Below are 12,089 nucleotides of genomic sequence, written 5' to 3'. Positions count from 1 at the left end.
GAGAGATCCAGAAACTTAGAGTAGTACAACGTGGTATGAAGAGAAATGAGTGGAAAAGAAAACAGACAAGGGTGTAACAGAGTTTGCTAAAAACCTCAAATGGAAATGAGCTGGATACATAGCTTAAAGAAAGGACAATCGTTAGACAAATCTAGTCATCCAGTGGTACCCAATAGGTAGAAAACGTCAGCAAAGTAGACCTAGAAGTCACTGGATAAATTATGGGCCTCCACAGAGTGGAGGTTTATATTAACAGTTTTTGTTTTTACGAGAAATTGATATTGGCGCTTGCTCAATCTATCAGGCTCGTACTCTGACTCCAAACTCAATTTGAAAAACAATATGTGTATTTGCCAGACCCAGGATTCTTACCTGGGACCCACTACATTATAAGCCGACACGAAACGCCAATCGTGAGTCCTTTTAATATTTCTTCTTCTCTCTCTCTCTCTCGATCTCTCGCTTTTTTTTCTCTAAGTTACAGACAACAGACAAATATAATGTCTTTTTTAACATACAATGGCAGTCAGATATCGCAAAAGCAACATATTTGCAAGGGGTCATCTGAAGCTCTAAATGACTCGGACAAGTAACTCAGAAATAATGGGAACTGAATTACCTAGCGGGTAAGGAGAAGCAGGAAACCGATCTCGAGTAAGGAATAATACGGGATAAATTTAAACACGTGTCAAGAATACTTCATACGTCGAATACTGACAACTGCTCTCGGTTTATTTAATATTGGTGTATTACGCACAATATTGCACGTCTATAATGCGTAGTTCATTTTCGTAGGACACTCACACATTCAAAATTTACTGTATTGGTATTATAGCCTATCGTAATTTTTATTATCTGTTCTGTGGACTTGGAGTTATTTTTTCCTGACCATGTCTGATCCTAATAAGATCATAATATGGGCGTCCACAGCATGGAGGTTTGTATTAACAGATTTTATTTTCACGAGAAATGGATGTCAGCCACTTGCTCAACCTATTAGGTTGATACTCTGACTCATACATAAATTGAAAAACAATATATTATGTACTTGCTCCCAGGATTTGAACCCGGGACCCACGACGGTAAGGCCAACGCTGAAGCCGCGCGGCCTAATTAACTGTATTGGTATTAAAGCCTATCGGAATTATATTTCTTATCTGTTCTGTGGACGTGTCTAAAACCGATAGTGGATATTTTGTGATTTGGCCAACATATGAATAAACTTGCATACAGGAATATTTCATAGTTTTGTATTATAGCTGCATATTAATAGCGATCAGATATCTATTGTTTAATGTATCAAATTACTCTGCAGTAATATATTCCCTGCGAATCAATTTTCAGCAAACAACTCTTGGCTAGATCAGCAAGTTGATTGGCAATATTAGATACGGTATATTATTACATCATATCACAGCACATTATATCATTACGGTGTATTAGCCGAATAATCATTTTTCATGGTATCATATTTTCTTACGACTGTAATAATAAATAATATTTCATTTCGCTACTCGATTTAAAACGCTGACTCTATAATTAGTCCAATATGATTATGTACAAGAATTTAATGTTAATGTGTTACTTTTTATTGTATAAATAACGAAGAATAATTTATCTAAATGTCACTCGAATCCAAGTACCTAGCTCGTAACTATCTCAGTAGATTATATGTACTATCATTGTATAATATACTATTGTACCGATACGCTGCTAATAAATTTCACCCTGCTACATCGTAGACTTCATTAACATCATCATCAACCCACACATCGAACACCACAGTAGTGACCCAACAGTATTATTTAGACTATAATAACATTATTTTATTTTTAAAATAAAAGAACCTAAGTTTTAAAGAATGTGTATATACAAGAATTTTACTCGCAGCTTAAAAATACAAATTACATTTCGCGAAAAACTCGCGCTGAAGAAAAACAGAAACACCTGCCAGCTGGAGTGCCTATTGAATTACTACAAAATAACTGCCGAGTGTTTACCAAACAAACAAACAAAAAACGAAGAAGAAAAGACGGGAGCTTCATAGTGAAACTTCTCTGCATTCTGATTATACAAAGGTTTATAACAAGAATCCAAGAATTTAAAGGACATGTTACACCTAAAGATCTAACAACACTCTACCCAACTACACTCCAACTATATAAACCATTTTTTTTAAATTAAAAAGTCACGTTTATGTATGACAAATTACAATTTCAGATATGGTGAACAACGAATGGAACTCACGATACTTAAACTTTTTGACAGAGGAGTTGACCCAAAAGTTTTGATCTTCAATTTCAGCAGCACGAGACGTTAGGGTGCATAAGGGGCTGTGTTTTGAGATGACTCAGATCCATAGAGGTCACGAAGTCATGTGAGCATACCTACACTGATTTAAAATAACATCTGACACATTAACAATCAACATTTAGCGACCTTCCAGGACGCCGGAATCCGGTCGGTTTGAAAAACAGGCAAGCCGGGTTGAGGTTCTCTTTTGGCATTCGCAGCACGTGGCCGAACCAGGTCCAACGTCGTCTCTTTACTATCAGCATGATGGAGGCTGCTTGGTGCGTTCTCTTATCTCCTCGTTACTCCTGTTTTCGAATCTCAATATACGGTTGAACTGAGCCTTCGTAAGGTAAGCCTTGGTAAAGTAAATAAAGCACCATCAGAATGCAAGCGTCGAATAGGCCGCATTTGGTTTTGACCGAGTACAATCGTGAATCCCAGACACTCCGCATACAGTTGAATGTTGCTCCAGCCATACCCATTCGGATAGCGAGGTTTCATAATATACCACCGTTCAATTGACCATTCATCGCTATAGATTGGTTTGTCGAATATCCGTTTTTGTCGAAATCAACCTTTTAATGCAAAATGATTTTTTGTACCTAAATAGACCAAAACCATCCTTTTCTTTAAATTACTTTGTAATCGAATACAGAATTGATATTATGCTATAAAAACAACAATTTAAATACCTCCATGTATTGAAATATAGGATAATGAAATTTGTTTTTCGTCTCCTGAATATTTGACATTTGGTCTATTCGACAAACCAATCCTACAGCGACGCATTGTTGACCCGCTCTATTGATTGCCATTGATGAGGATAATTTTTAAATAAATATAAATATTAGTATACTTTCATCGCTCACAGTTGAAATCGTATCTTTCCATGTAATATGGCTATAAGAATCTAAAACACAGCATTTTTTTGTTCTGGGGACAAATTTGAATTTTATGCCCCTAACAGGGCCTAACAGACTCGCAAGGCTTGACTATGCGAAAAGGGCGTATCGTGTAGAATGGTATCTTTCGAGGCCTCCATTTACTAAGGGGTGGTACGGCCTGTGCTATTTATGCCTCGTTTTAATGGACGTAATTAAAACGTAATGGATAAACGATTTTGACGGTGGCGTTCTTTTGTTTGTTTTACATTGCAAATACACGGAATTTTAGAAGTTATTCGGTTTTTTATTGGTTAATATAATCATTTCCGGAATTTAAAAACATAATGTTTATATTCAATTTTTGTTCTAAATACAAAAAGTAAATTTTGATAGACATACCTTTATTATAGTAAATTCAAAATGAGTAACATACAGTAAACACAACAAACTACAGATTGAAGACGTTTACAACATTAATGTCCTCCTAATAAGCAAAGTACAGGCGGCTCTCGTGGTGTAGTGCGTAAAGCGCTGGCCTTCCACCCGAGAGTTCTGGGTGCGATTCCCGGTGAGGACACAATATTTATGTGTTTTTCTCAAAGCCTGGGTGTTTGTGATAGTTCAAAATTACTAACAACCACCTTGTATGAAAAAGCAAGGACATTGTTATTAATATTTCTAAAAAAAATGAGCAAAGTACACTCTATTTTAAGAATTTGTATTGTAAGTATCAATTTCTATTTAAACTTATTCTCACGTAAGTGGAAAATACCCATATTTGAAGCGATGTATTAATATATTATAGCCAATAGAAAAAATCTTTTTGAAAAAAGTTCCTGAAGTTTGAAGAAAGAACCTGCATCTCTTGGGTTTACGTACCGTGCGCATTGTCCACAATGCTACTAGGTGACATATCGATTATGACAATTTTTAACTATTGCTCTTTAATAATACCTGCTAATCGGCGCTCTTCCAAATCAAGCTACTATTGGCAATCGGTTTTTGTTTATTAAATCAAAGTAGGTACCTACTATTTTAATTACTAACCGACGTCATGGATCTCTCCAATATTTTATATCGTAACTTACTCGAACTTCTATAGCTATATAATAATTATAATTTAACTCATTTAAAATAATATTCAGTTTTGTATTTAAATACAAATATTTGACTCCAGCCGATGAATAACAAATTTAAAGTTTTTACTTGGAAATAGTTAAAAGCTTAGTTTTACCATTTATCAAAATATTTAATGAACTTTCAGCTAGGATTAAGCTTTATGGATTTTCAATTTATATAATACTAGTATCGAAACATTATGAAACTGTAATATTGGCTAAATTCGTTTCAATAGTTGGCATATTACTACAGCAAACTTGCTATATGATTTTAATGCGTAAAGTATTTAAAGACTAATGACCCGAAATAATATATTATCGCAAGGCCAAAAAAAGGTCAATTGCTTAATACCTTTTATAAATGTAGCATTGCCCACCTTTTACTCCCCCTTTATAACAAAAAACGTTAAGAAACTCGATTATAGAATAACTAAATATCCAAACTCCGTAGTTAACCTTTATCATACTGTCCTAAAAAAATCGTTTTATCTTGTAACGTCAAATAGCGTTACAGAAGTAATTTAATAACGTGACATTATTAATTGACAACGAAAATGTTAATTTTATTGAATGATTGAACACTATTTGCCATTTTTTGTCAGTAATTCTGGCTACTGAGAATCATCTTTATTTTTTTAATGTCATAGGAGTAATATAATATCTAAAATGTCCCTGTCATTCCACCATATACATAACTGAAGGTGTTAAGAAACCTTAAGCATATTTAACTTAGTCGGACCATCGTATATGTGTAGCATTCTTTTCCCTGTCAACCCCTCACTTACAAATTATTATTTAGCCTTATGGCTGCTAAAAACTTTAAATTAAATTTTCAGAAATCTCTGGCAACAAAGTGTAGAAAGTATCATGATGAAATTTATCTTCCTCGCTATCCATAATAGCATTAACATGCAACTCCAAGATCACGTCTAAAAAAATTCTCTTATTACTTTATTTTTATTTTATGGCCCAAGTAGTTTCAACACCATGAAGAGAGACAAGGAAAACCAGAGTCTTGGCCAGGTGAACATTTATCTATGTTTATATGGCACTTCTTTCCAAGAAATCTTCAATCAGTTCAACGATTCAAAGAATGGTTAAAATATATGATGATGTGGATGACGTGAAAATAAAAGATTCTGCCCCAATTTCTCATTGACCAATGTTTCAAAATATTTATATTGAGTCACACTGTCAATAGGTTTGTTGTAAATAACAAAAAAAAAGGTTTAATGTCGCTATGTTTCCTACAAATTGCTGACCTCATTAACCGTTTATGTTAACCCGTTAATATGTCAGTAATCTACACAGTATTATATTGTTAACAATTTTTCTCATTTAGTACTATGATGTACCTGTAGATTCAATTTGTAAGAATTCTTTAAAAAATAAATTCCGAATGACTGTGTAAAAATCAAAATAGCTCTTAAAAATACTCAAATTGGACTAGCACTATTGGATAGCAATTTAGCTAAAAATTCATTAAACCATAATTGCATGGTGTCGCCTTTTAGCAACAAACTGTATTATTCTTTGTATTTTTTTTGTTGTGAATGAAATTTATTTAAAAATTTGCAGATCTCTGCAGTTGACAAATAAATGTGCTGACTAAATAGTTATAGTTTCACAGGTGCCACTGTCAATGTATAATAATATTAAACATTAAATGTGAGTGATTATAAAGTAATATATAAATTAAAGAATTGCCATCATGCATTTAAGGGTTAAAATTGCATCATTATTTGTATGCATATATCTCAATGTGTAAGCGATGGAAAGAACCTCTTTTGCTTTTAACCTATATTATATAGCAGTATATAGTTTACAACTCTAACCTTGTCTTACACCGTAACGATGTAATTAATAATATTATAATTAGGGAACACAGAATTAATGGGAACTTAAATACCTAACGGGTGTGGAGTAACAAGCAACCGATCTTGAATGTGGAAGAATATGATATAAACTTAAACACATGTCAAAAATATGTCATTCTAAACTTTTCCTTCGTTCTGACAACTGCTCTCGTTTTATGCACCGATGCTTATTCAATATTGGTGTATTTTAAAGTTGCAACACACACTATTGCACGTCTATAATGTTTGTTTCATTTTCGTGGGTCACTCACATTTTCAAAACCCTGCATCAAAATTTAGTGTATTAGGGTATAGCCTCTCTGAATTATATTTAATATGTTATGTATCAATAACTCCCCTCTCTATGATATCTCCCCAATGACAATAAATTGTCTTTTGTTTAATTCATCGGCACCCTAAGTTACTAATTATATACCATTGCTAAGAATATTCGATCGGTGTGATTTCGACTATTGAAATTTACCTACTTAATATTATATTATTGATCAACCCCAATTTATCCACCCTATCTAGCTGTATTACTACACACATATATACCCTTTTACATGAACTAAGCGTCACTTATAATATTACTTACTTACTATTTCATATTTATTTTATACTATTAATTGTAAATGATTCTTATATCATTCAACGTGGATCGTTCAACTTGTTCAAACTTAACTCAGCTCTGCTCATCGAGTTGTTTCACTGCAGATCGAACTCTCCTGAGTTTTTTCCCATTTATTTTTACACCATGTAACTGTAAATTGAGAATTGACGAATACAAATCTCTGACAATTAATATCTATCGAGTCTTATTATTACTGATATACACCTTCCAGTGGACCACGTGGAGGATCGGGGTCCATTGATAAGGATTTCTGATGCCGAAAACATAACAGCCATATTAAAATATTAATAAATACGTACACTGAATAGAATAATATATTAATTAAATATAGATATATGTAGCTGTCAGTATATTATTGATCAAATATCTATTTTTAATGTATCAAATTATTCGACCGCAATAATACATTCCCAGCGACTCATATACCGGTAAACAACTGTTTATCTGTGTCAGCAGATTGATTGGCGATATTTAATACGGTATGGCATTGGAAAATTAGTCTTATATCCTTTCCCATAGTATCATATTATATTACGACTGTAATAATAAACAAAATTCACAGCTGCACATATTTAAACCGCTGACTCCTTCAATATAATTATTATGTACTGGAGTATAATGTTTAGGTATTACTTTCGACTGTATAAATTACGATTACTGATTTATCAAAATGTCACTCGAATCTAAGTACCTAGCTCGTAACTATCTCAGTACATAATATATGTACTGTCATTGTATTTATACTATCGTACCGACCGTTACGCTGGAAATAAAAGTCGCTCCTGCATACATCTTCGACTTCGTCATCATCATCCTCGACACCATAACCCACACATCGAATACCACATATATAAGAACATGGCGTGCAAGATGATTTGACATCACAGTATAGGCAAGGTTAATAAAATGGATTATAAAAAAAAATACACACGTCTTATACTAAAGTGATTAATTATCACGATATTTAATCATCGGTCATAGGTGCGGGAAATTTTATTCGCGGAGCACACAATCACCTGTTTATAACGAAAATGTTTTCTTTACGTATACCCGCATAGCGCTGGCAACAAACGAACTTTGTACATACATATTTTATAGGAGTCGCGTGAAAAGGGAGGAACCAATTTGGGAGCTTTCTCGGGGAATTTGCGAGCTTTAAGGATGCGTGTTCGTCTGTTTGGTTGATCCGCTATGCCGCCGTTTGTTTCTTATTTGTGACACGACAATGCCACGGCTAAAAGAAAAACATTTCTATTATTCTTACACTTAAGATTCTTACATGCTCCCTGTTTTTCATGAAAATAATTCATATATGATATAATTTAAAAACACCTCAGATTTATCTACACACTAGAAAACATTTTTTTTACGACACCCGATGGGACTTAAACCAGAATTCACCGTCTTCGCGTCAATGTATTCTACTAATTAAGCGACATATCTTAGACGCTAAATGATCTATCAATAATTCTAATACTTATTCTAATAATAATATTCTAATCGATCATTTTTTAATCTTAATTTAATAAATATTATTATATGATAATCTCATCAGTTGAGAACAATATCACGTTAAGCGAATGAAAGCTATCGAATGATATATATAATATTGAATGTGTTGGTACTGTTCGGTTGTACGGAATACAGCGGAAAACGTATTTTGAAAATAGGCGATAAACTGGATTATCATAACCAAACCTATCCTATCCTATCCTAACCTAACCTAACCTAACCTAACCTAACCTAACCTAACCCAACCTAACTAACCCAAACTAACAAATAATCCAGTTTATCGGCTATTTTCAAAATGCGTTTTCCGCTGCATTCCTGATAACCGAACAGTACAAAAAAATCTTTTTAAAAAATACAACACCCGATGGAACTTAAACCTGACTTCACTGGATTCGCGTCAATGTATTCTACTAATTAAGCGACATATCTTAGGCGCTAAACGATCTATCAATAATTCTAATAATACTTATTTCATTCTATAATCTTAATTTAATAAATATTACAATATGATAATCTCATCGGTTGAGAATACCACTTTAAGCGAATGAAAGCTATCGAATGATTTATATAATATTGACTGTGTTTTTACAGTGTATCCATAATATTATCATTATCGTAATGCAAAAAAAAACTTATGGAAAATATCATTTATTATATTTATAAATATAATCGAAACGCGAATTGGTTCCGAGTTTCCGAGAGATATGACAATTAATTGTTTATTAAATTTACTTACGTAATTGAACTAGAGGCACACCAATTCTGAATGTATTTAGATTAACCATTATAATAGCTTACGGAAACTACTCCTTATGAGGGAAAATATGGTGTGGTGTGATAAATCATATTGAGTTATAAAAAATAAAACTAGTATTAGTATAATATTTTTTTGTAAATATTTTGTAATATATTTTATAATTGCGCATCCACGCACAATTTTGTTGGTATTTCAAATTTATTTAACACGAATCAACAGAGACAATACATTTTAAAACTTTTGATAGAGAAATGTAGTTCTGCTGATTCAATAATACCATCACATGCATGCAGGTAGGTATGATACGTTTTAAAATGTGCAGCAATCAATAAACAAAAATATGTCTTAAAACTTTCTGACATCAGAGAATAATTATTTGTCTATGGATAATATTAGCACGTATTCTTGTTTGTCCGGTACAGATTTTTTCTTGTGTATCCAGTACATTTTTTTTCTTGTTTGTCCAAGATTTGTATTGGATGATTGAAGATTTTTAACTAACTTTCCGACTAGCTCGTCATTTGACACTTAGAATCAGAACACGACGACAATGCATTCTTTTAATACTTTTAGCCATTTTTAATCAGAATGGAATTCGTTTTCAGTTAATTCTGTTTTGTATGGAAAATTATTTCGGAAAAAAATCGTAAAAAATTAAACACTATTATTGGTTGCTAAGGGGGTCCTAGCAACTAAATTATTAATATATACGTGCGTTACTATAGAAATCAATATGAAATGTCAAAATGACATTTCAGTGTTGTATATTTATTCAGTATTTCTATCAAGTACAAAAAAAGTATTTATTAATACATAGAATTGTCAAATTTATGTGATTCAACAGAAAATTTAAAAACGTGGTATGTAAAAAGTTCTTTTTATCTTGTAATTATTTTAATGTTGTATAAAATGAGTGGATAGTAATATTAAAGTGATAGTAGATGGAAAGTTATTTTGTTTTTTAAAGCGTGCATAAAATGAGTATTAGATTTTCGGAATAATGATTTTTTAAATTAGAATAACGGAAACGGAAACCCCGTAATTTATTATGCATTATTGTATTTCTAAGGACATTGCACACGATTATTTTATGTTATGTAACGAACATCTCCTTATCACCTCTTGATATAATTGAATTTTGTTTAGGGACCACTTAAATTAACTTCAGTCAAGATATAAATAGATTTTCATTGAAACCGTTTCCTCAAGACAGATCTACAATTTACTTAACTTCGTAAAGCATATTTTTATAATACGGGATTCAACATAAAAGGCTTTAAAACTCCTACAAAGATACAAAGGAAAACATCGCGGGGAGATTACCCAATCCTTTAAAGGCTTTATAATAGGCCGTGTTTTTCAATTACTTGCTAAAACTCCGTTATACTCAAAGACGCTAAAGAAATCCTTCTTTATACAGACGGTGCCTGAAATATAATAATGTAAAAGAAAAGTTATAAAAAAAATTAGTAAGTAGGGTTATTGATTAATGTATTTGCAAGTTATATTACGTTTCAAATTCACACTGTTATCAACAGCATCTATCATAAACCACAATTTATATACACAATCGGCTAAGGCAAGCATTAGACTTTTAATTGGGATTGCGGATTCGATATATTATAATGACTAACAAAGAGTGAATAATCTATTGCTTTAAAAAGAGGGGCCAAAGGTTGGTATGACTTCAGTGGGGTATGCCTTGACGCCAGATCAGGCGTGCTTCCATTTGAAATGCTGAGAATGTCGACTATCCATGATAGCTCTACCAACAAATCCTACCTCTAACCTCTCCGTGGGGGTCCCTAGGCAATGTAGCATGCTGTAGCAGATAGAGGAGGGTGCAAGGCGAATCACCAGCGCCTAAAAACTGGTATATTCTGGCTACGGGAAGGAAAACCCCTACAGAAAACCAGGGCATGTTCACGGGCCCTAAGGTGGCAGCCCCACCAGTGAACTCGGGTGCTGTGGGATGATCACCTGCACACCCTAAAACAACAGATTAATCCAAGCACAGGGAAGCCTCAGACCCCCGTTTCCATCTTTCTTCCATCTCCTTAAAAAATGTGCAATCTTACTACGAACGTCAAGATGTCTACGATATTGATTTAACTGTTTTAATTGATCGTCATGCTCTTTTATCCATTGTGTACTCTTTTTAACTTTTAGATTATCTCAATCATTGAGAGCGTCAACAGCTTCAAAAACCGGGGGGTACACATTACGGGAGATGGCATTTTAGAAAAAGAGAGATCGCTATCCGAATGGGAATGGCTGGAGCAACATTGTTGTGGACAACAGAGTTTATGGAGAGCGGAGTATATGGACTCAATACTGTATCCGGTCAAAACCAAATGACGCTTGCATTTTGACATTGCTGCTTTACGGTAGCGAATCATTGCACCTTACGAAGGCACAGAATAACCATATACTGAGCTTTAAGAACAGATGTTTTCTATGACTTTAGGAGTAAAGAGGCGACGTTGGATCTAGCTCGGGCATGTACTGCAGATGCGTAAGGTAACATGATTTGCCTGTTCTTCTAGACACCCAGATTCCAGGATCTTGGATGGCTGCTAAATATTACCTCTAAAGTATAAACGGTAAGGTTACGGGATGCAGAAAGACTAGCTAGCGCCAAGGATTCTTGGAAGCACTGTGTGGTGCCCATATGAACCAGTTAAGGAGCGGGCATGGTCGAAAAAGGAAGAAACTCAGTCAAAGTATACTTGACAACGTGGCGAACTTAGTCTTTGGTATATACTCCCGAAATATTATCAGACAAATGAACTTTACTGTTGATGCTTCACATCTTAATACAGTTCCTCGTAATATGCGTAAGTATGGTATGGGCCGGCTGTAGTTTAGAGGTATTTATAAATGTGTTGCCAAAGAGTGAAACAAAACTGATGAAAAGCTATTGAAAGCTAAATAATTTCTAATACCGATTATAAACGCAAACACAAAAGACAGTATGAAATACATCAACATGATGTGTCGACACCAGATTGCCATATATTTAGGACAATATAA

At 33.6% G+C, this 12,089-nt stretch overlaps 1 protein-coding gene across 1 annotated transcript in view; it reads right to left on the bottom strand.

Moving 5' to 3' along the window:
* Sol1 (CUB domain-containing protein Sol1) overlaps positions 1–11,727 on the bottom strand; it is a 1,020,319-nt gene extending 1,008,592 nt beyond the window's left edge. Inside the window, exons 1-2 of the mRNA XM_085945617.1 lie at positions 11,670–11,727; positions 10,839–11,036 (exon numbers count right to left, since the gene is read on the bottom strand). Coding sequence (XP_085801743.1) covers positions 10,839–11,036; positions 11,670–11,727 — 256 coding nt within the window. The remainder of the gene's footprint in view (positions 1–10,838; positions 11,037–11,669) is intronic.
* Positions 11,728–12,089: the final 362 nt, after the last annotated feature.

This window comes from Rhyacophila brunnea, unplaced genomic scaffold (genome assembly GCF_057557595.1).
Source record: "Rhyacophila brunnea isolate RB1 unplaced genomic scaffold, BYU_Rbru_1.0 scaffold_18, whole genome shotgun sequence".
In the NCBI taxonomy this organism is placed as follows: domain Eukaryota; kingdom Metazoa; phylum Arthropoda; class Insecta; order Trichoptera; family Rhyacophilidae; genus Rhyacophila; species Rhyacophila brunnea.
This window is presented reverse-complemented; position numbering and strand designations above follow the sequence as displayed.